Below are 24,600 nucleotides of genomic sequence, written 5' to 3' on the forward strand. Positions count from 1 at the left end.
GCACAGGTACGGAAGGAGCCACATCAAACTGTTAACGGCAGCTCTTTGAGAAAGGGAAAGATGGGGGCCAACAGGGACTTCTGCACTACCCGTACTGTCTAATCTATAATATCAACATGCTCACGTACTGCGTGTGTGCTAAGTCACTCCAGCCTGTGACCCTATGGCCTGTAACCCACCAGGCTCCTCTGTCCATGGGATTTTCCAGGCAAACATACTAGAGTGGGTTTCCACGTCCTTCACCAGGGCACCTTCCTGACCCAGGGATTGAACCCATGTCTCTTACATCTCCTGCACTGGCAGGCGGGTTCTTTACCACTAGTGCCATCTATTATGTATAATTAAAATAACATTTAAGATTCACTCTACAACTGTAACAGCACTTATGGCAACAAAAATACCTAATATTGGCTGAATGCTTACCAAGTGCCAGCACTGTTCTAAGCTCTTTACATGTATTGATTAATCCTCTCCATAACCACATTCAGTGCTATCACTAGCCCCACTTAACAAATGAGGAAACTGAGGTGCAGAGAAGTTAAATCATATCTCCAAGGTTACAGAGCTGGTCAGTGGTAGAGTGGGGATATGAACTCAGTCTGCACCTGAAACCCAACCTCTTGATCAATATATATGATGATAAAAGTCATCACTGAGATGCTAAGAACTGTCCTGAATATTTCCAAGTTAATTCATCCAATCCTTTAACTTTTTTACCCTACTAAGGAAATATCATTATCTGAATTTTGCATATGAACAAACTTCAGTCAATAGCTGGTCCAAGGTCACACAGTTAAAAAGTAGATGAGCCAGGTTTTAAGAAGAAAAACATTTGCCAGAGCACTCGGGCCTCCTACAACATAATTCTGCCTGTCTCGCACCCACTGTCTTCTAAACTGATGAAAAACAAACTCAATTTTTACATCTGCCATTACATTTCTACCACAAATATAGCCATTTTTGGAACTGTTTGCTTAAATCTGCTAATTCATAGACAGTATTTTTATAAATGAGAAAACTCAATGATAAAACTTGTTTCATATTTACCTGAACCACACCCATACAGGAGTCGAGAAATATTGATCCTTTTGGTTCCTTGGAGATCTTTTCATCTTTATAAAAATTCAAATTGTAGGACCCATCACCAAGTTGAATCAGGTGGAAAAATCGTCTTTTAAATGACTGAGAGAAAAATACACACACAGTGATTGTTTCAAAACGAAAGGAGCCACAATCTCTCTCAATAACTCACAATGATGCCCTGACGTAAAAACCATTTCAGTTCTCTCCAAAACAAATCTCATTCTGGCCAGCACCCAGGTAGCTGGGTGAGTTAAGATTCTCCATCGCATCTAATAATTTCCCTGCATTTAAATTCTGAGGGGCTGGTTCACTTAACATTCCTGGGTCATTTTTCTCACCCAGAGAATCAGAGATTTTTTACATAACCACCCAGAATCGGGGCAGTGAGTTCTGATTTGGGATGCAGCTGGAAAGGATGGAAACTTTCTCAAATCCCCAGGGTTTCTCGCTCAGAGTAGAAAGTGTTCTCGGCCTCACGATACTGGACAACTTTTCAGCCTCAGGGTTATGACAGTCAGCATTTCCCCTGATTTAATTTTATCTCTCCTGCCCACCCCACCTCCCTTCCATTGCTTCTCTTTACTATTAATTCTGGTCTTTCTCTTCTCCTACTTCTCTCCTGGATAGTTTTTACACTAGTTTTACTTTTCTCTTGGCAGCCTCCTTTCCAACTTAACCATATTTCCTTAGTCATTGATTTCCATTTTTCTTGATTTTGTTGCAGAAAAGCAAAATTGCTTAGGTGTAGCCCCTTGGTGATGCTCTATGAGGTACTGAGTACCCCTTTTGTAATCAACTCAGAGAAAGAAAGGCTATATGGCAACTGCACCTTCACACCAGCCTCCCAATAATCTTGTCACACTGGTGGTCGGAAGCGGGTGGAAACTGTACCAGTGAGGGTCGATCACTGATCACCAGGGAAGCATCTAATTAACCAGACAATGTCACTTTTGTTGGGAGGAACAGCATACCCATTCATCTTGAGCATCATTCCAAGACCTACAGCAGAAAGGGCTTAATCAGGGGAGAGCAGGGTGATGGGCCTCCTTACCCTCATGGTCACACTTATTGCACTGTTCATGTTGCCTTTGTACAGCCAGCCGTGCTTGGTGATCCCACCCTTCTGAGAGCCGAGGGAGGCGGCATCCTAGGAGAGAAGGACACCACCGTCAATCTCCCATTATCACTGATGGCAGATCCGTTCAATTCATGCCAGGTGGCCCCTCACTCCTTTACTGGAAACCGCCTGGAACTTATACCTACTAAGTTCACTTACCAGTAAATAAGGGGGACAAGCCTAAATTTCTGCAAACTCTAGTCCATTAAAAGGCAAAGCTTGTTCCAGTCCAAGTTGTTTCATTTTTAAGTGTTTAATGAGCCAAAGAAAGTACATACCATACTCGACCACTCAAGTTGTAAGGTCTCGCCCAGTTTCATGAAAAATGTTTTCACATTACACTCCCCTAGAGTTGGAAGACAAAAGCAAATTTCTGGAAAACTTCCCAGAGGCTTAGTTCAGGGAAAGGTGAATAAGAAAGGAAGGAAATATGAGGCAATAGAGAAAGGAGAGATAAAATGCTGGGCCAATAGAAAAGAGGGAAAGAGAGGTGAGAACACAGCAGGGAGAGAGAGAAGGGAAGAGCAACACTTAGAAAGGTTAATAAAACTTGTTTCTTCAAGTTCTGACCCCAACTCTGAGATCTGGGTTTAAAAGGGCATGGGCTGGCCAGATGCTGCAAAAAATAGGTCAGGTATACATCTGTACATACCATAAGCAGACATGAAATACACACACACACACACACACAAATACACAAACTTTCCATGACACACTGATCTGGGCCCCTTCCTTATTCTCTTAAGATCACCCCCTGGTGATGCCTTTTCCCCTTTAAGGCTGGGCCCAATACACACTTCAGTAGGAACTTTAGGAAGAGAGGACCACACAGTGTCAGTCACGCAACTCATACCTCCTAAGCACTAGTCTAATTATGATCTCTACTTCTACAATCCAGTAGATAAATGCAGAAGGACCCATCTTTTACTTTGTCTGAGATCACCTCAATTTTAGTCTTGGTGATTTTACTGCTGCCATTATTATCTGCAATAATAGAAACAACTCACCTGCCTAGGATTTCACAGTTTGCTGTGTGCCCTTACATGTTATTTCTATCAGTCCTCCTCTCACTATTAATTCACACCAAGGTTTTAATATCTTGTTTTTCATTTCGAATGACCACTGACTCTTCCCAGAATATTTCTAAAGTGGTTTCTGAAATACTTCGCTGCTGTGCACATTATTAATGCCCGCATTGAGCTGAGTAGGGGAGAAGAAGAAATGCAGAGACAGGTGGTACTAACTTTTTTATTAGGTTTCCCTTGCTAGGTGCACACAATACACTTAATGCCCCAACTCAGCATCCTTTACACATGCCTAGTCATCACCTATCCTCCAACAGTAGGGAAAGTGGGCTGGTTAAAATCAGAGCTTCTGGGTCCCATTTACTTCACTCAAAGCTCTCCCTGAAGAAACAGCCATTTAAAACCTACTGGCTGCCAGTTTGTGTCAAACATCCCTTGAAAAACAACCTAAACCTGGGATCTAAGTTATCATGATCTTTTTAACAATGTAGCCAAATCTTGCCTTTGAAAACCATCTCAGAACAAATAAACAAGGACCAGAGGAACAGGCAATGCTATGCAGTCCAGTTGAAACAGAGACCATTATTTCAATCAAACAAGACATTCAAAAAAAATTCTTCCCCTGTTTCAAGAAACATTCTAATTCCTATTTTGGATACATGTCGGTAATTTTCCAATAAATCATCTAACTCTGAACTAAGTCGATTTTTAAATCCATAAGCGAGCAATCCTACCTCATCTTTGTCGACCTCCTCGTCCACTTCATAGACATGAACTGGAAGTTTATCCAACTTGGCCAATTTGCTTAAAAAAGAAGAAAGAAACTTGTTTTAGAATTACCTAGTCTATGAAGAGATGCCACATTTCTCCTCACATCAGAGGAACAAGCCTTTAACAAATCCAAAGCTGGGCCACTTGGCTGAAGAATGGAAACAACTGACGACATTGCTCCCAAAAGCTATACAGACAAGATGGCATAGCTTGCTGGGAGTTAGGCATATTAATAATGGTAATGCGTACGAAGAAATAAAGACGTGGCGAAGAACGCAATGGCAACCCACTCCAGTACTCTTGCATGGAAAATCCCATGGACGGAGGAGCCTGGCGGGCTGCAGTCCATGGGGTCATGAAGAGTCCAACACGACTGAGCGACTTCACTTTCACTTTTCACTTTCATGCACTGGAGAAGGAAATGGCAACCCACTCCAGTGTTCTTGCCTGGAGAATCCCAGGGACGGCGAAGCCTGGTGGGCTGCCGTCTATGGGTTTGCACAGAGTCGGACATGACTGAAGTGACTTAGCAGTAGCAGCAGCAGCAGAATAACTTTAATATGAAGCTTAAATGAGGTCACTGCCTTTGAAGTGACTGCAAAGCAGTCTTAATGATGATGGTATTAATGATAAAAAGAGGACAGTAACAGTTCCAGCTATTACATGCTAGGCACTGTGCTGCACTCCACATGTGGCACTTCCCTTCATCCTTTAGATGGTGGGAACCGGTGCTAAGACCACTTAACAGATGAGGACACTGAGGCTAACAGAGGGCAGAGGAAGTAGATGACACCACAGACTACAGAATCTATGTTCTTAAGTCACTGTCACAAACTCCTCCTCATCATCACATGATTGAAACTCTTTATTAATGCTCAGAGGTAAAATCCACCAGCAGCAACAGTATTATCGTGTAGTAAACATACTATATCCTCAGTCTGTTCTCTTTCAGTCACGGGAACAGCATGAAAAAGCCCATCAGTAACCATAGGTGAATTCAATCAAAGGGGAAGAATCAAGGCCAGGATGAGTGTTGGGTAAATATAGAAGCAAGGAGCAGAGCCATCTGGAGAAGACAATGCTGGAAGGGAGTGTTCTCAGCCGAGGTTTAAAAGAAAAGACTGGGAAGTTGGCTGAACACTCTTAAGGAGTGGCTGAACCACACAAACAGAAAAAAAACAAACAGCTAGGTCCATTGAGAACAGTAAAAACAAACACAAAGAAAAATATATTAATAGAGTCTCAAGTACAATTTTCATTGGCAACAATTACTTTTGACACAAAATCCATCACTGTTTGCTTTCAACTTTCATAATAAACCAAAATTTGCCAACTGTATCATTTCATGATGTGCCACTTTATAGTAGATCTCCTCTCAAGGCAAGACCTATCTATACCTGGTTTACTTTAACTACCCTATAACTATCAGTTTAAACACACTGCCTTTTGGCGTAGTTCAGAATGAGTTAATACCTTAAAGGAAGTGAAGAAATTTGTCTGGGAAAGTGCTTTTTAAAATATAAAATTTGTTCAATATAAAATGTTTTTCATGTCTCTTCAAAATATTCTTTTTAAGATAAAACACTCCAACATAGGTCAATACCCTTATATTTACTTTGTTTCCTATTTCTCACTTAAAAAAAAGAAAAAAACACCTCACCTGTTTGTGTTTTATCAGTGGTACCCTGAGTGGTACTGAACACAATTAAACCATCCGTGAGTTTATCACCGACCAATCCCATAGTACTAGGTTTAAGTTCTATGGTCAAATTCCCTGTAAACAACAGCTAACCCACATACACACAAAAAGTGAAAAGCATTGAAAGTGAAAGTCACTCAGTTGTGTCCAATTCTTTCCCACCCCACGGACTATATAATATAGTCCATGGAATTCTCCAGCCCAGAATACTGGAGTGGGTAGCCTTTCCCTTCTCCAGGGGATCTTCTCAACCCAGGATCGAACGCAGTTCTCCCACATTGTGGACAGACTCTTTACCAGCTGAGCCACCTGCAAAGCCCAATGATACTGGAGTGGGTAGCCTTTCCCTTCTCCAGGGGATCTTCCCAACCCAGGGATTGAACCCAGGTTTCCTGTATTGCAGGCGGACTCTACCAGCTGAGCCACCTGGAAAGCCCAAGGATACTGGAGTGGGTAGCCTATCTCTTCTTCAGGGGATCTTCCTGACCCAGGAATCGAACCAGGGTCTCTGGCATTGCAGGTGGATTCTTCACCAGCTGAGCTACCAAGGAAGCCTCCACATACACACAAACCATCTAGAAACACGTTCTGTGATCACTCTGATTGCATACGAAGTTACTCGCTTCCCTAGGTGTTTCAAGTACAAAGACCTTTCTCTGTGTGTTTAACCCCATCTTGTGCAGTCAGTTTGTGTACTCACTTTGGAAGCTGTCGAAACTCTCCTGAGTAATCTTCGTATTTATAGTTCACAAGATGCCAGTCAGAGTTATAGGTTTTGATGCACTGTTGGGAGGAGCAGAAAAAATAGCAAGAGTAAGCGAAAAAGGAAAAAGACATGTGATGACTTCTGGAGAACATTTGGGAAAGTTTATGAATGCACACCCACACCAACATCAAAATAGTTCTTTCCTCTCAACCCTCTCATGCCTGAAATTCCACCACAGACAGAGGTTCCTTGAAGCTTAAGACCCACCGAAACATTACACTTGGGAGAGGGGTCATTAAAGTCACTATCATTCGTGGTCCAGGAGCAGAGGTTACAAGGAGACAAACCTCACCTCCTCCATTTACATAACAACATGTTGCTTCTGACTTAAACCCAATAGGTTCCTAAGAAGTCATGTGGCCTCTATGAGAACATGAAAGTAAATGAAAAGTGTGACCCTAAAGACTCTTTCATGGTATTTACAACACATTACAACTTGCTCATTAGTCAGTATTACATACATTTGCCCTCAGCATCTCATTTTATTTATAAGGGATGGTGTGAGGTAACTAGGAAGAAAGATTTAGATTCCAGTTCACAGTGATACCATGACCTCTTCACGTATGCATGCATGCTAAGTCGATTCAGTCATGTCCGACTCTTTGGAACCCCATGGACTGTAGCCTGCCAGGCTCCTCTGTCCATGGGATTCTCCAGGCAAGAATACTGGAGTGGGTAGGCACGTCTTCCTCCAGGGGATCTTCCTGACCCAGGGATCAAACCCACATCTCCTGCGGCTCCTGCATTGCAGGTGGATTCTTGACCCCTGAGCCACTAGGGAAGCCCAAATAAGTATATACTTGTACATAATCAGTGTATTTATGAACAGACACCTGAGTGCCCAGATTTTTAATATCTTAGGCAAAATGGATAAGAAAGATAACTACAGTTTACATATTTTAAACTATTTGTTGTTCAGTCACTAAGTTGTGGCCGACTCTTTGTGACTCCATGGACTACACAGCATGCCAGGCTTCCCCATCCTTTACTATCTCCCAGAGTTTGCTCAAACTCATGTCCATTGAGTGGGTTATGCTATCCAACCATCTCATCCTCTGTCGTCCCCTTCTCCTCCTGCCTTCAGTCTTTCCCAGCATCAGGGTCTTTTCCAATGAGCCAGTTCTTCACATCAGGTGGTCAAAGTATCGGAGTTTCCACCTTCAGCATCAGTCCTTCCAATGAATATTCAGGAATGATTTCCTTTAGGATTGACTGGTTGGATCTCCTTGCAGTCCAAGGGACTCTCAAGATTTTCTCCAGCACCACAATTCTAAGGCATTAATTCTTCCGTGCCCAGCTTTCTTTATGGTCCAACTCCCACATCCATACATGACTGCTGGAAAAACCATAGCCTTGACTACGTGGACCTTTGTTGGTAAAGTGATGTCTCTGCATTTTAATATGCTGTATAGGTTTGTCATAGCTTCCTTCCAAGGAGCAAGCATTAAAAAAAAAAATTAGAAACTGCAAAAAATATAGTTAACCAGGTTAAGTAGCCAGAGAGTCACTTGTTTCATAAGCCATTGTTGACTGCCCACATGGCAGGCACAAGCTGAATTCCAAGGCAGGAACAGAGAACAAGGTAAGCAACCCCCACGAGACTGGGGGTGCAGAAAGTCCAGAAGACAAGGGGTTCGATCAGAAATCAGTACCTGGAGAACTATCTCTAAAAAGGCAGGAATCTGACCGGCTGGTTTCATGACTGACCTTTCAAAGTCATGAAATTCAAATAATATTTTGAAGTTACACTGAAAGGTATTTTTTGTGTTTTTTTTTTTTTTTTAAGCCATTAGGTCATCCTCCCATGGACAAGAGGACGGGGAGGAAGTGCTGGGGCACTCCACCCTGGTGGAAGGGGCCCAAGAGGGTGGGGCTGTGCTGGCCCCTGCACACAGAAGTCGCTATTGCTCAAACTGCAGCGATGAAAGAACTCTGATGGAGAGGCGTCCTTCAAAAATCCTATTTTTTAAGAAACTGGGAGAGTTGAATTAGTAATTAAGTTTTATGATATGCCTTAAAACAAGGATCAGCAAACGTTTTCTGCAGAAGGCGAGATAGTGAATGTTTTCGGCTCTGAGGGACACACTGTCGCAACCATCGAGTCTGAGCAGTGATGTCAAGCAGTCACAGGCATCTGTGAGCGAGGGGCGTGGCTGTGCCACAATGTGACTTTCTTTATCAAAACAGGCTGCAGGACGGTGTGCCTGTGTCCTGTTTTAAAACAAACATTTGAGATGATGTAAACATATCAGACTGCATTTGTCTTGCATCAGTGTTACGAGCAGAGCGGCAAAGGAGATAAGGCAAGAAGTTACCTTTTCAGAACGATAAGAGAACATACTTCAGACAATTTAACCACATGTTCAGTTTTTTCAAAAATCCCAAACGGCGGGCTTCCCTGGTGGCTCAGTGGTGAAGAATCCACCTGCCAGTGCAGGAGACACGGGTTCGATCCCTGATCCAGGAAGATCCCACGTGCCTTGGAGCAACCAAGCCCGCGTGCCACAACTTCTGAGACTGTGCTCTAGAGCCCGTTCTCTGCAACAGGAGAAGCCACTGCAACAAAAAGTGGCCCCCGCTCACTGTAACGGGAGAAAAGCCCTTGAAGCAACGAAGACCCAGCTCAGGCCAAAATAAGCAAGCTATTTAAACATGGCCCACATCAAAAAAAAAAAAAATCTTTAACAATCCATGGAATCTAAATGTTGTTATTGTAATTGGCCTTCACTTACAATAGCGTAGCTTCTTTGTAGCAGGCAAATTTATTGATGGCATGGTTAGCTTCTAAACATCAACTAGAAGAATGGGGATAAAAATTCACTGTTTTTTTAACTGAAGGAGCACTTCAAGAAACAAGGTTAAAACACCTAATTCATCCATCCCATCTAAAGGCACCTGGAGGAAGAAACAAACCCCAGAAAGAAAAAGAAGGCAATCTCGATGCAGTAATAATTTCTCTTTCCTCCTTAACAAAAGAGTCATTACCTGTATGATCAAACAAAAGTAATAATAATCATATATTGATAAAGGATAGTTATCATAGTCATTATTACCTGCCACTTCGTGAATACTGAACTAGTATCAATAAAAAGTTACATGTACAAACATATATGAAGTCAACAAACACATAAATGCATGTGCTGAGTCTCCCTTGAAAAGAATATCAATGTCTGCCAGGTGTCCACTTACAAGTTACTCTATTTTTAAGCCTATGAAATAAGTTCTATCAAATTTGTGTTTTGTCATCAGATGGACCCCTGTTGACATTTCTGTCCACGTTTCAGACTCGGAAAACTGCACTTTAGTCTGCTGACTATTTTAATGGCCATGATAAAAATGTAACTGTCTTTCTCTGACACTGTCTTGAAAATACCACTGAAATTTTTAAAGGGGGAGGCGGCGCTAGAGAAAAATCACTTAATTAACACATGAACTAGTGTAGAAGCAGCACATTACCTCTGTCACGAATAGGCTCTGGGCGTCCTGCTGTGCGTTGGGGGGCACGGTGGAGCGCTGGTACCGGTCCTGTCGTCTCAGGAGGGCCGTCTGTGAAGGAGAGCACCAGGACGAGACTTGATGAGTGGAGACGGAAAGGTGCCAGCCTCTCGGGGCAGCGGGCCCTTCCCCTTCCGCCTCAGGTCAGGAACTGCAGACCCCAGACCCCAGCTGGCTCCTTGAAGTGCAAACGGTGAGGGCAGTGGCTCCCAAGTTCCTCTGCACCGCGGGGCCCAAGGACCCACTGCAGGCATGGAAGAGGCCACTTTCAGAGACCCTCACACTCCCCCACCCCACGTGCTTGATCTAGTTGCCTTTTACTTGCCTTAACTGCCTTTTTAAAATCGTGGTAAGTCAGACATTACGTTTACCATTTGAATCATTTTAAGTGTCCAGGTTCAGGGCCATTAAACACATTCACACAGTTGTCCATCTGCCTCTTACCTGCCTTTTACACCCATTCTTATTTACTGCCACATCCCCAGCGGGACACGTGGCAGGTCCTTAATCCATGTTTGTTGACTGAATCTGTGACTTGTTAACACTACCTTCCCTCCTATAACTTGGAACTGCTCTTGTGTCATGAGGCTTAAATGCATAAAGAATAAAAAGTCTCATGACTTTAGGCAGCAAATCTACCTAATTAATCTACCCTAATTAATGCTGTTTGGAAGGGACTGTAGTGTCAGTATGAGATAACCAGGCCTTGGGTTTCAGAAAGAAATGTTCTAGATTTTTTTTTTCTCCCATCGACTGTAATTCTTGGGTTACTATTAACAGATCAGAGCTATAAAAACAGCACACGTGAAACCGTCGTGTTGACAGAATCCATCTTTGGGCTAATTACTAAGCTGGGATTGCCCAGCCTCTGTCCAGCTGTTTCTCTTCTTTCTAAGGCTGGAGGAAACTTCGGGTAAAATCTGTGGTCCCTCCTCCTCCAGCACAGGGGAAGAACTCCAGGGTATACATTGTTTAAAACTTTATTTTTAATTGAAGGATAACTCTTTACAATATTATGTTGGTTTCTGCTATACACCAACATAAGCCGGCCACACGTATACACATGTTCCCTCCCACCTCCCACCCCATCCCACCCCTCCAGGCTAGTTCCCAGAGTCACAGAGCAAATTCCCATTGCTATCTATTTTACATATGGTACTGTATATGTTTCCATGCTACTCTCTCAATTTGTCCAACCCTCTCCTTCCCACCATGTCCACAAATCTGTTCTCTATGTCTGTATCTCCATTACTATCCTGCAAATAGGTTCATCAGTACCATTTTTCTAAATTCCATATATATGCTTTAAAATATGATCTTTTTCTCTTTCTAACTTACTTCACTCTATATAATAGGCTCTAGGTTCATCTACCTCATTAAAACTGACTCAAATGTGTTCCTTTTTATGGCTGAGTAATATTCCATTGTATATATGTACCTCAGCTTCTTTATCCATTCATTAGTTGATGGACATCTAGGTTTCTTCCATGTCATAGCTACTGTAAATAGTGCTGCAATGAACATTGGGGTACAAATGTCTTTTTCAACCACGGTTTTCTCAGGGTATAAAGGGCATACATTTTTTTAAGAATCTTATTTCTTGCCTATGTTTCCCCGCTGTGGTGTCCACTTCACCTGTATTCACTCTTTACTTGCACTGTGTCCATCTTTGAAATAATCAAATCCAACTTTTAGAATAAGCCTCTTTTAGCAATGGCACCCCACTCCAGTACTCTTGCATGGAAAATCCCATGGACGGAGGAGCCTGGTGGGCTGCAGTCCGTGGGGTCGCTAAGAGTCAGACACGACTGAGCGACTTCACTTTTCACTTTCATGCATTGGAGAAGGAAATGGCAACCCACTCCAGTGTTCTTGCCTGGAGAATCCCAGGGACGGGGGAGCCTGGTGGGCTGCCGTCTATGGGGTCGCAGAGTCGGACATGACTGAAGCAACTTAGCAGCAGCAGCAGCAGGCTAAAGGAAGAGAAGCGAGGAACTCTGTTCTCTACCTAAGTCCTTACAGGTGAATTGTTGATTTATTCAGCCTCCTCCAGGAGGGCTTTCAACACCCTGGCCCTTGGTTTCATCGTGAAAGTCACAGTGACCCTTATTATACACCTGGTTCCATGAAAGGCCACAGAGATGAGTGACAGTAAGCACTGGAGGCATAATCTATTCCAAAAGCTTCAAAGTCACACAATACAAGAGACTGTCAAAAGTGCTAAGAATCAGGTATAATAAAGAAATTACATACACTTCAAAGGAGGACATATTCTATATCCTCACTTACTGTGTCCTTATCTTGATTTATTTGGTTCTCTCAAGATTTTTAAAAAATTAATTATCACACTTTTAAAATGTTCATGAAATAACTCAGGTCAAGAAATAGGACTTTTAGGGTTATTTCTGGCCCAATCCCCATCACAACATCAGGAAGAAAGAAAATTTACTATAGAATTTTCCTGGTGGAACTAACAACTCAAGAAACTTTAATTATGTGACACTTATCCAAATACTTCTTAAAGGTGAGAAATAGTAAATGAACCTTTTTAAAAAAAATTACTATTGTGGATCAAAGTGACATTATGCTCTCATTCTAAAAAGAAAGAAACTTTAATCATTAGAGACAGACTTGACCTCTAGCAGATAAGAGAGCATTGGGCATAATTAAACCAATCAACCATGTGTTTCTAACCACCCACCATACCAGAAAGGTGTAGGAAAGAAGAACACAAAATCACAGGCTGGAATGAGCGGAAAGGGTAGCAGAGTCTAAATCCAACAGGGAGGAGAAGAGAACGCCAAGAAGATGACTCTCGGTCACTCTTTTCAACCCCATGGACTATATATAGTCCACCGAATTCTCCAGGCCAGAATACTGGAGTGGGTAGCTGTTCCCTTCTCCAGGGGATCTTCCAATCTAGGGATTGAACCCAGGTCTCCAGCAGTGCAGGCAGATTCTTTACCAGCTGAGATACTAGGGAAGCCTACTAGTTCTCAGTGCACAGTATCAAATGGTATTCTGGTTTGTTCTCTCACAGAGTTAGCTGCTACAAGCTAACTGAGCCCAAACAACTCTGGTCATACCAGCCGAAACCCAGTCTCCAGGCTTTGAAAGTCGAGATCTGAACCCAGACCTTGGTGACCTTATAAACCACACCTTGGGGGTGGTCAATAGCTCGTCAATTGAGCTCTGATAGCTCGTCAATCTCTGACTCCATTATCCAAAACCCTTCTGCAGACACATGTCCTTTTTTCCCCTTCCATCCAGACTCTGGGTTCCTTTGAGGGCAGAAGACATATCTTTCTATCTGCTAAGTACTCAATAAATGTTTCAAGAAATGAATGGATAAAACAGTCAATGGAGATAGAAATAGGAGCCTACCAATAATCATCCATTACTTGCAGCTTTCCTCCCTATTATTTCAAAAAGTCCTCTGGTCCATTATGGGAATTGACAAGGGAAGACCGTCGCATAAGTAAGTGAAGGCTCTATTTTAATTTCTCCATATATTTTATGTATTAAAAGTCACATTCAGGTAATAGCCTATTGCATGTCAAATCGATTCACATTAAATTTCTGTAGTTTCATTTATCTGACTAACAGATTCCAAATCCTTATCTGATTTCTACCCATGAAGACTAAAAGTCATCTCAGAAATGAGCTTAGATCTCTTTTTCATTGCTGTGGTATTCTTTCCCACTCATTAAAATCATATTCCTGCTAAAAAAACAGGTCTGCAGCCACTTTATATAAATCAACACCAAGGTGGACATTTAAAGAGCGTTAGTCCCATTCCTTTGTTTGGAAATAAATCATTTCCACTCTACTAAAAAGTCAGTGTACAAGGGGTGCCTGTGTGCTAAGTTGCTTAGGTCACGTCCAGACTCTTTTGTGACTCCATGGACTGTAGCCCGCCAGGCTCCTCCGCCCATGGGGTTCTCCAGGCAAGAATACCACAGTGGGTTGCCATTTCCTCCTTCAGGGGATCTTCCCCACCCAAGGATCGAACTCATGTCTCTTATGTCTCTTGCATTGGCAGGGGTGGTTCTTTATCACTAGCACCACCTGGAAAGCCACAGGTGGCCCCTTTTTCTACTGAAAAAGCTACAAGTCTTTTTTGTGCAAGGGGTAGGGAGAAAAAAAATTACCCACTATGAAGTGTGATAAGATCTGAAAATTGAACCTAAACATAGCATTTCAGACAACCTTTGGGATATAAATCTAACAGCACAAAATACAATTTAAAAATAAAAGTCTTCTTCCAGCTACTATAATAGAGTAAATCATTTCCAGTCGATACTGTTACTTAGGTTAAATCTGGGCAGTGCTTGACGCACAGAAACCCTTAATCACCTTGGCCAAGTATGGGCATGAGTCTTACGAGACCTTTCACAAAATTTTAAGATTAATTAAAAAGGAAACTTAACTAGGACTGCCAAAGGAGGAGGAAAAGGTGAAGTTCTCTTCCAAAGGACTTACGTAGTGATGCATGAACACCTGAGAGCCTTTATTGGCTTTATTAGATTTTTTTAAAGCAGTATTTTCTTCAGTCTTTATTGAAACCTTTACAATACTGCTTTTTATGTGTCAGTTTTGGGGCCATAAGACAGGTAGGTTCCTTAGCTCCTTGACCAGGAATCGAACTCGCACTGCCTGTGCTGGAGGGTTAAGTCTTAACCTCTGGATCAACAGGGAAGTCCCTGAACTTTTTTTTAATGGAGTGAAATGATAAAATGCAGAGGCACCCCCAGACCCCAATAGGAAGGTTACATTTTACGACTACAGCCACATCTAGTTTGGAAGGCCAAATTTCAAATAGAGACTTTTCTATTTTATAAACTTCTTTTTCCTCTTGGCTGAAATGATTCCCTCCAAAAACGGGTCACTTGAATAGCTATGAGCCACATATGGAAAGTGGGATGCTTAGCCCAAGGAAGCAGGGCCCCTGAAGGGTACCATGTCTCCACCCCTGGGCCCCAGCCCAGGCTTCCTGGCATCTTCCACTCCTCTTCCTACCATCTTCCACTCCTCTTCCTACCACTCACTGCTCTCCCCTGATGGCCTGCCACGGCCCTGTTTCTTTAGCTTCAACTTGGAATCCCTCTTACTAATGAATTTCCTGCCCCCAACCTGGCTAGGGCTCCGTCTTTCCTCCACCAGTGCGGTCTAACATGCTACCCTGACCCCACTGAAGCCGGGATACCAAGGCACTCATGTTTCAAACCGCAAGCAATGTGAGGCGCATAATTTAATTAAACTTCCTATGGAAGAATTTGAGAAGCGATCTTGGAAAGAGGTTGGACTTGAGGGCCAGGAAACCTGAGTTCTCATCTGAGCTCTGCCTCTAATTAGCTGTATGGTCTTGGAGGAAAGTTTTAACCTTCCACATCCAAGGTTTTCTAGGATCTCCAGGTTTCCTTTGTGGTTTAAAAACTCCACAGTTCCATGGAATTCTAAGTCTCTCTCTCCACAAATGATTTATTATCTGAGCATGACGAATTGCTCTTTGAGAAACTAAAACCTTAAAAAATGTCCATAAACAAGATGAATATCTTTTGATTATCCCACTTATTTTCTTAAAGGAATAGTTTTAATGTGTTTTTACGAAAGGAATTGTATTACAAGGAGGGGAGATTCACTGTGTTGACTTAAATACAGGCCGTTAGTATTAACAAAGATGTTCTTTTGTATCATCAGTTCTTTATTTTTCTAATCTTCTCAATTCATAGCATGTCAGATTTTTTTATTAATCGTTTTACAATGGGCATTAAACAACCCTCTTCATTCCTGGTGGGAAGTAGGCATATCTCTTGGGTGTTTAAAATATCATTATTTTATAGGACTTCAATTAAGACACTGAAACAAAAGACCCACCCTCCCCCTGGGACACAGGAACAATGAGCTGGAGACAAGATCCCAGAGAAGTGGGTGGGCTGGAACCCGAGCCAGCTGTGCAGATCCACAAAGACTCTCCCCATCTCTTGGTTCAAAGGAGCACAGGGCTGGGAGTGTCCGCCCTGAGAGAGAAAAACAAACACCACTGGCAGCCCAGGAGGGAGTGTGGGGCTCAGAGCCGGCTCCTCGGGTGTCCTGAGCAGAACAGCCTCAAAGGAAGGCAGGGCCCTAGTGCACCAGACGAGACAGTTAGAAGAGGTGCAGAGGGTCCTCCCTGGCAACCAGTCAGCAGGTATGGCTGCAGGGCAGAGACAGAAGGGAATACCTAGGCTCCCACTGTCTTTAAGATGGATCTTGGGGCCTGGGGACAGCCTAAAGTCAGAGCAGAGGGCCCTGGGCCCACTCTGACCACCTGCTGGACAGTCCAGCTCACCAGGCCTCAAGAACTGTCAGCTCCAACCCACCCCCAGGCTAAGATGTGGACTATTTCAGCAGGCAACCTCTCCTGTCTGTAATCCCAGATGAAGCAACTGTGTGTCTGTGTGTGTGAGATAAGTCACTAAGTCATGTCCAGTTGACTCTTTGCGACCCCGTGGTCTGTAGCCCACCAGGCCCCTCTGTCCATGGGATTCTCCAGGCAAGAATACTGGAGTGGGTTGCCATTTCCTCCTCCAGGGGATCTTTCCGACCCAGGGACTGAACTCGTGTCTTTTACATCTCCTGCATCGGCAGGCATGTTCTTTACCACTAGCCACCTGGGAAGCACCTGTACTTGTGTTTATTATTAAGTTTGTTTTCATTTTCTTAGCAGAGCTAGCCCTTCATATGCATTTGCCAGAGAACGAGTACTCTGGTCTACCAGGAGCAAGGCACCCTTGGAGTGGGGGTGGGAGAGGCCAGGGCTCTGTGAAGGGAGGCAAGTGGGTGTGTGAGAAACGAAAGCCCAGGAGGGCTGAGTTCCCAGGCGGGCTTCGCTGGGGCCCAGCCTCTCTCCCTCGCTAAAGAGTTAAGCCCTGGGTTGAATTTCTATTGTGGTCAGCTGGGCCAAATGGATTTTCAACTATCCCCTGCTAGAGAGACAGCGCCCAATACCTACTTCCTTTCATCTCTGGGTCCCTGCGAATCTGCTGGAAATGCCCCCTTGAATCCGTCTGTTAGTGCATTAAAACGTTGCTAATCCAGCACGGTGTTAGACCTCCCTTTGGATGAGGCTGGGGACTTCGCTGCCACTTACTGGGCACAACAGTAATGGAACCTTTCCAGATATCTGGGCAGAGGCATTTGTTTCAGAGCAGATGACTCGCTTTCGAGAGGATTCAGTCCCAAGCTAGGCTGGAAACTGAAATTCACCCAGGGCGTTCCCCACATCTCACTGGGGAGATCATGGCTTGGCCACTGACCCACAGTGTTCCATGAAGATCAGACAAGTCCATTTCCAGGGAGGCAGTTTCCTGAGGATTTTCAGTGTTTAATTCACTAATAATCAAGGAAACAAACAAAGCATTGGGACCAGACAAGAGTCCAGAGAAAGATTTCCATTTAGGTTTCTAAAGGGATTTAAACAAACAAACAAAAAAGACAAATTCCCAGGACTTCCCTGGTGGTCCAGGGTTAGACTCCACCTTCCAGGCCAAGGGATGTGGGTTCAATCCCTGGTCGGGGAACTAAGATTCCACATGCCTCACAGCCAAAAAACCAAAACAAAAAACAGAAGCAATATTATAACAGATCCAATAAAGGCTTTTAAAATGACCCACATCAAAAACAAACAAACAAACAACAACAAAACGCCCAAGAAATGAATTAAAACATCACAAGGACAAGCCTGATATGGACAGAGAAGTGGACATCTCTCTGCCTCTGACAGCTCCTCTTTACCAGCCCCTGCATGGTCCCCTAGCTTCTATCTTTTAATGGTCTCTGTTCCCTCACGGTGTCACCTTGTGGCTTCAAGGACTTTCCTTGTCCATTGCCATGACAACACACAATTTAGGGGGCTCTTGTGTAACAACAAACTGGTTCCAAATAGGAAAAGGAGTACGTCAAGGCCGTATATTGTCACCCTGCTTATTTAACTTCTATGCAGAGTACATCATAAAAAGCGCTGGACTGGAAGAAACACAAGCTGGAATCAAGACTGCAGGGAGAAATATCAATAACCTCAGATATGCAGATGACACCACACTTATGGCAGAAAGTGAAGAGGAACTAAAAAACTTCTTGATGAAAGGAAAAGAGGAGAGTGAAAAAGCTGGCTTAAAGCTCAACATTCAGAAAACGAAGATCATGGCATCCGGTCCCATCACTTCACGGGAAATAGATGGGGAAACAGTGGAAACAGTGTCAGACTTTATTTTTTTGGGCTCCAAAATCACTGCAGATGGTAACTGCAGCCATGAAATTAAAAGATGCTTACTCCTTGGAAGAAAAGTTATGACCAACCTAGATAGCATATTCAAAAGCAGAGACATTACTTTGCCGACTAAGGTCCATCTAGTCAAGGCTATGGTTTTTCCTGTGGTCATGTATGGATGTGCGAGTTGGACTGTGAAGAAGGCTGAGCGCTGAAGAATTGATGCTTTTAAACTGTGGTGTTGGAGAAGACTCTTGAGAGTCCCTTGGACTGCAAGGAGATCCAACCAGTCCATTCTGAAGGAGATCAGCTCTGGGATTTCTTTGGAAGGAATGATGCTAAAGCTGAAACTCCAGTACTCTGGCCACCTCACACGAAGAGTTGACTCATTGGAAAAGACTCTGATGCTGGGAGGGATTGGGGGCAGGAGAAGAAGGGGACGACAGAGGATGAAATGGCTGAATGGCATCACTGACTCGATGGACGCGAGTCTGGGGGGACTCCGGGAGTTGGTGATGGACAGGGAGGCCTGGCGTGCTGCGATTCATGGGGTTGCAAAGAGTCGGACACGACTGAGCGACTGAACTAAACTGAACTGAACTGTGTGACCCTCAGCGTGTACCCTCCCTGACGGGTAGGCCTGCCTTCCCTCCGCCACCCCTCTGCACAGATGTCAGTCATCTTTCTAAAACTCTCATCCTGTCTGAGCTTAAATTCTTTCAGTGACCCCCTCACTGCTATCAGAATAAACTGCAGACTGCTCGGCGTGACCTAAGACCTTTGATGACCAGTGGTACTGACTTTCCTGGACTCTCCTCCTGCCCTTCTTCCAACCTCCAGCAGACAAGCTACTTCTCACTCCCTAAGGCACTGGCCCCCTCTGCCTGGCTGGTGGAGTGGCTCACTCCCGCCTCCTGCAGCACACAGCAAGCGATTCTGCTGAAATGACTCAAAAACCTTGCTGTGTCGCCTACCAGACTCAAGCACCGCAGACTGTGCTGGTCATCTTCACTTCTCCAACACCTTTAATAACATAAACGTCTGGGTGAATGGGTCATCGGGACTTTTAAACAAAGGCTGCCTTGTTTAGTTGAAGATCACTTGAGGTGGACTCCCTTGGTGGTACAGTGGATAAGAATCTGCACGGGTTCAATCGCTGGTCTGGGAAGAGCCCACGTGCCCGGAGCAACGAAGCCCGTGTGCCGCGACTGCTGAGCCTGTGCTCCTAGAGCTGTGACTCCTGAAGCCCATGCTCTGCAACAGGAGTAGCCCCCGCTCGCCACAATTAGAGAAAGACTGTGCAGGGCAACGATGACCCCCGCGCGGCCGAAAATAAAGAATTTTTTTAAAAAAAGAAAGATCACTTGAGGCTCCAAAGGAGACACTGTCTTAGCAACTGGTGAGACATCAAGGAGCTCTGTCACTGCATAATGTTCTGTTTCCTAAAGTGTCATATATGTACACTTAGAAATGTCAGCAGACCTTTGAGAGTCATAAAAATTCCATTCCGCTACCTTGCAACCCACCCCCTCAGATTATACATGACATAACAGCTTATTCAAGGGCAGTAAATTCTAACTAAGTTAAGTGTCCAGAATACTTAGTGACTGGACTCGTCAATTAAGTTCAGTTTTTAGAGAGATGGGGGGTTGGTATTAAACAAAGAGGCTGGTTTTTAATCACTTCTTAAGTATCACTGCCCAGGTGAGGATGGAGAGACAGAGGGTGCCCAGAAGACCAGGAGCAGCCAGGTAGCCACTCAGGGAACGAGTGGCAGGGCCAGCTTCCCCATGAATAAGGGGCTCAGCCTGCTCTCCACATCATATGACTTTGCAACTAAAAACTGCCACCCTCAAAAACAAAACAATGCTACTAGCAGAGAGGAAGCACGCTCTGATAAGCACCCAGGTCACTCAACCCCCTCTGTGCCGCCTGGAGGACACTGGTCAGGGTGTACAGACAGCTTCCGTGAACGGTGCTACCTCTATGGATTCTCATACATCTAATGAGAACCCAGATTTTAGGGCAAATGTACCCTCTGAATTACAGGTTAAGAAAAGTGAATTTTAGGACGGTTTCTCGCTTACCAAAATACCCAAATTACTAACAGACAGACTGGGGCTAAAATCTAGAACCAGATGACTTTATCTCAGGTCTTACCCCTACCTTGGTGCCTAGTGAAGTGAAATGTGAAAGTGGAAGTTGCTCAGTTGTGTCCAGCTGGAACTCTCCAGGCCAGAATACTGCAGTGAGTAGCTGTTCCCTTCTCCAGGGGATCTTCCCAACCTAGGGATCAATCCCAGGTCTTCCACATTGCAGGGAGATTCTTTACCAGCTGAGCCACAAGGGCAGCCCACCCTGGTGCCTAGAGCACCTAGCATTCCATTCAGTAACAAAGCCTTGAGGAAGGAGTGGGCAAGAGTAAGTTCTTTTATTTTCTAGTTGTCTGTGTCTTCTTTAGAACACAATTTTAGTTGTTTAAAAGACCCTACCTTTGTGCAAACACCTAGTAGAGTGAATAGTGAATATGTTGTTGTTTAGTTGCTCAGTCAAGTCCGAGTCTTTGAGATCAAACCCACGTTTCCTGCTTGGCAGGTGGACTCTATGCCACTGAGCCACCAGGGAAGCCCAAATAGTGAATACGCGTCCAGTTAAAACATGCCCACTATTTATATAATTCCAATATCCCAATAAGGTTCCTTCAGGACTTGCCTTAGGAAAGCACACTCCTCCATGCACTCAGTGATTCCGTAAGGTCTCACTCATGCGTGAAGGGGAGCCTCACACAGACGCCTCTGTGAGCACCGTCATCACAGCGGTCCTGTTGGGGCAGCACTTCTACGCCTGGTGTGCCAGGCAGAGTCCATCTTAAACACAGTGGAGCGGAGGTTACGCTTTCCGGATAAAATGCTGAGCAGGCGGGGAAGCCCTGACTGGAGGTCTCCTGCCATCAGGGGACTTTGTGGAGCTCCCTGAACTCGTCCTCAGGGGCTTCAGGCCCATACTCCAGGCGCTGCTGATACGAGGCCACTCAGGCCCAGGCAGGACACTCAGCAGGACCTGGGCTCGGCCAGGCAGAGGGGTGGACACAGCAGGACCATTCAGGGTGCAGGAACCACAGAGTGTGTGCCTCTTGTTGTTTAGTCAATAAGTTGTGTCCAATTCTTTGCGACCCCATGGACTGTAGCCCGCCAGGCTCCTCTGTCCACGGGATTCTCCAGGCATGAATACTGGAGTGGGTTGCCATGCCCTCCTCCAGGGGATCTTCCTGACCCAGGGATCAAACTCATGTCTCCTGCATTGGTACGTGGATTCTTTACCACTGAGCCAGCAGGGAAGCCCCATGCGTGTGTCCAGTAATATGTTAAATGGCATCTGATAATTCTGAGGCCCAAAGCTCGGTTTTCATTTTCTTCAAGGACTTGGGGGTTTTGTTGTTGTGTGCGGACATGTTTTCCCCCCACTTCTGTCTCCCTCATCCACCGCCTTGAGCTAGGTTTTTACGACCTCCAAGGCAGCTAGTGTTGAGATTCCAAATCCATCCATTTATTCAAGACATATTAAGTGCCTACCATGGATAAAAACACTGTCATAGGAACATCACAAATGCAAAGGTGAATCAAAAAAAAACCCCTATGATTTATAATAAAAACCCAGTGACTATAGTTTGCCACTCTCATGGAGATTTTATTTTCTATTTGGGGAGAGAATAAAAAAGTCTTATACTTAAAATAACTATAATAAAGAATGATTTTCAATGAATAGTAGAGATACAATATAAATAACCCTCCACCTGCTTGCACTGTCCAAAGATTTCATCTTGTTTCAAATCTTCCCCTATCAATGCCTGTTAGTTGTGTTTAATAACCTAAGACATGTACGTTAATCACACAGATAGAAGTATCCTTCTCCTCTTCATTGTTACTCGTATGGTCTGTGCTTACCCAGTTCCACTCACTGTGGAAGTGTCATCATTCTCTCAGACCTACTTAAAATGTGAGCTAAAAAACCCTATTATTTTTAAAAAGCAAAGAAGATTTGAGAAAGAAAGAGAGAGAATGAGAGGGAGAGAAGGAAAGGGAAAGCTGCTCAGTCATGTCTGACTTTTTGCAACCCCGTGGACTATACAGTCCATGGAATTCTCCAGGGGATCTTCCTAACCCAGGGATCGAACCCAGGTCTCCTGCATTGCAGGCGGATTCTTTACCAGCTGAGCCACCAGGGTAGAGGGAAGGAGGAAGGAAAGAAACTGTGGCCTGATATGGGGTAGACACTGCTTCGGTGACGGACTTCCAGATCCATCCAATACCTCTCATTCCACCTGAGAAAATCAGATGTTAGACTCACTTATGCAGGTAATATTGTGAGTGTGTGCGTGTATGTTTTATTTCATCTAGTTATTTAGGTAGGTAATCTCAACTCCCTGCTTGATAACAAGTTTTCCTAAGCACAGCATTGTGTTTCTAACAAAAATCATGCCATACATTGCCTGCGTGGTGGGGGGGGGAAAAAAAGCTACTGCCTCACCAAGCTGTCTTGAGGAAAAATGAAGACGTCTGAAGTGCTAGGTAAACACAGAGATCAACCTGACAGATGTTTTCTCTAAGGGTTTCTGCAGGAGGTGCCGCAGCTCCTGGGGCCGCCCAGCTGCTGAGCCAGCGTCACCCCACCTTCTGTGCAAATGCCGCAGCTCCCTAACAGGACGCAGAGCACACATCACCACGCCCCCGAGGGCCACTCATGGGAGCGCAGCACCGGCCCTGCTCTGCTGAGGGACGGGCCTTCTCTGCCGGGACAGAGCACGGGACCCAGAGGGGCGCCAGGGGCAGTGGGGAGGGCCAGAGCACCCACCTGGGTGCCACGCCAGCTGGACAGCGCTGGGTACAGCCAGAAGGCCCAGAAGTGGGTGGAGGGCCTGGAAGCGGGCGAGGGCTCCACCAGGGAGCAAGGGTTGGAAGGAGGCCTGCCGGGAGGTGGGGGAGAGCTGGGTGAAGAGCGCGCTGGGCAGAGGGAACAGCCCGAGAAGAGACCCTGGGGCAGGAGGCTCCCAGAGGAGCCCCAAGGAGGGCAGCGGGGCTGCAGCAGAGAGCGGGCCAGAGGCAGTGATTGATAAGAACACAGTAAGCCACAGTAAGACTTCACCGAGGGCCTCTGATCACAGGCGTGAGGTGACTGGACCTGCCGATCACTTACTTTTTAAAAGATCATCCTGGCTATGCTGTTAGGACAGACAGGAAGGGGGCAAGGACAGGACCTGGAAGACCTGATCAGATTAACCAAGGTAAGAAAGGATGAGGGCTGCGGCCACGGTGACAGCAGTGGGGGGCTGACCTGCTGCCACGCCCTCCCCATCCCCTGCCCTTCCAAACCCTCCCCCGGGCTGTTCTTCACCAGGCCAGCCTGACATTCCCTCCCTCAGCCCAATGTGCCTCTCAATTTCTCTAACACCCAATCCTCTGCTCCCTTTCAGAAACAGAACTCTCTCTCCTTCCTGAACTCTTCCTGTAAAGACCCTTCATTCCATCCCCACTGATTCCTCTAAAGAGCCCTTGCTTCCAAATACATCCTCCCATAACTCTTCGGCCTCTTCCTCACTCCTGGGCTTCCCTTCCTAGCTTGTTCTCTCATTTCCCCAGTCCTGATCAAAACCTCCTGTTACTGCTCTGAGTCACGAGGATTCCTTCTCTCCGCTACCATTCAATGCTGACCTCTGTGCTCTGCTCAGTCAATTCTTCAGCCCTGGCAGGAAAAGACCATCCTAGGCAACAATGCCTAGGATGCTTATTCATTGGAACGACATGCCTATTCATTAGAAGGACTGATGCTGAAGCCAAAGCTCTAATAAATACTTCAGCCACCTGATGTAAAGAGCTGACTCATTAGAAAAGACTCTGATGCTGGGAAAGACTGAAGGCAGGAGGAGAAGGGGACGACAGAGGATGAGATGGTTGGATGGCATCACCGACTCAATGGACAAGAGTTTGAGCAAGCTCTGGGAGATGCTGAAGGACAGGGAAGCCTGGCATGCGGCAGTCCATGGGGCCTCAAAGAGTCAGACACAACTGCGTGAGCGAACAACAACCACAAAGACAAGAATGCCCTGGTTATCAGCACCGAGGACCACTCTCCCACCTCAGCGGCAGGACTGCGGGGCCACCGGCTCTTTCTGCCTGCCTTCTTCAAAGGCCTCTCGCTGCCTTCCAGGGCCCCTCACTTTCCTGGTCCTCCTCCCACTTTCTGTCTGATTCTCACTCACCTCCCTTCCTCATAGGTGAAGGTGCTCCCTGAGATCCAGTCCCTTGAGGGCACCCTCAAGTGCTCGGCCCCTCTGACTGCTGTCTCATGTTTCTGTGGGTGAGCCCAGATCAGTAACCCTGGCTTGGCTCTTCAGCT

The 24,600-nt window shown here is 45.2% G+C and overlaps 1 protein-coding gene across 6 annotated transcripts in view; it reads right to left on the reverse strand.

The window, feature by feature from the left end:
• The window catches only part of DOCK9 (dedicator of cytokinesis 9), a 289,727-nt gene that overhangs the window by 125,216 nt on the left and 139,911 nt on the right, over positions 1-24,600 (reverse strand). For all 6 annotated transcript variants that reach the window (XM_052650200.1, XM_052650198.1, XM_052650202.1 and 3 more), the window contains exons 3-7: positions 9,918-10,007; positions 6,396-6,478; positions 3,960-4,029; positions 2,135-2,230; positions 1,048-1,182 (exon numbers count right to left, since the gene is read on the reverse strand). In XM_052650200.1, the coding sequence (XP_052506160.1) occupies positions 1,048-1,182; positions 2,135-2,230; positions 3,960-4,029; positions 6,396-6,478; positions 9,918-10,007 (474 nt within the window). The remainder of the gene's footprint in view (positions 1-1,047; positions 1,183-2,134; positions 2,231-3,959; positions 4,030-6,395; positions 6,479-9,917; positions 10,008-24,600) is intronic.

Source organism: Budorcas taxicolor, chromosome 12 (assembly GCF_023091745.1).
Source record: "Budorcas taxicolor isolate Tak-1 chromosome 12, Takin1.1, whole genome shotgun sequence".
Classification (NCBI taxonomy): Eukaryota; Metazoa; Chordata; class Mammalia; order Artiodactyla; family Bovidae; genus Budorcas; species Budorcas taxicolor.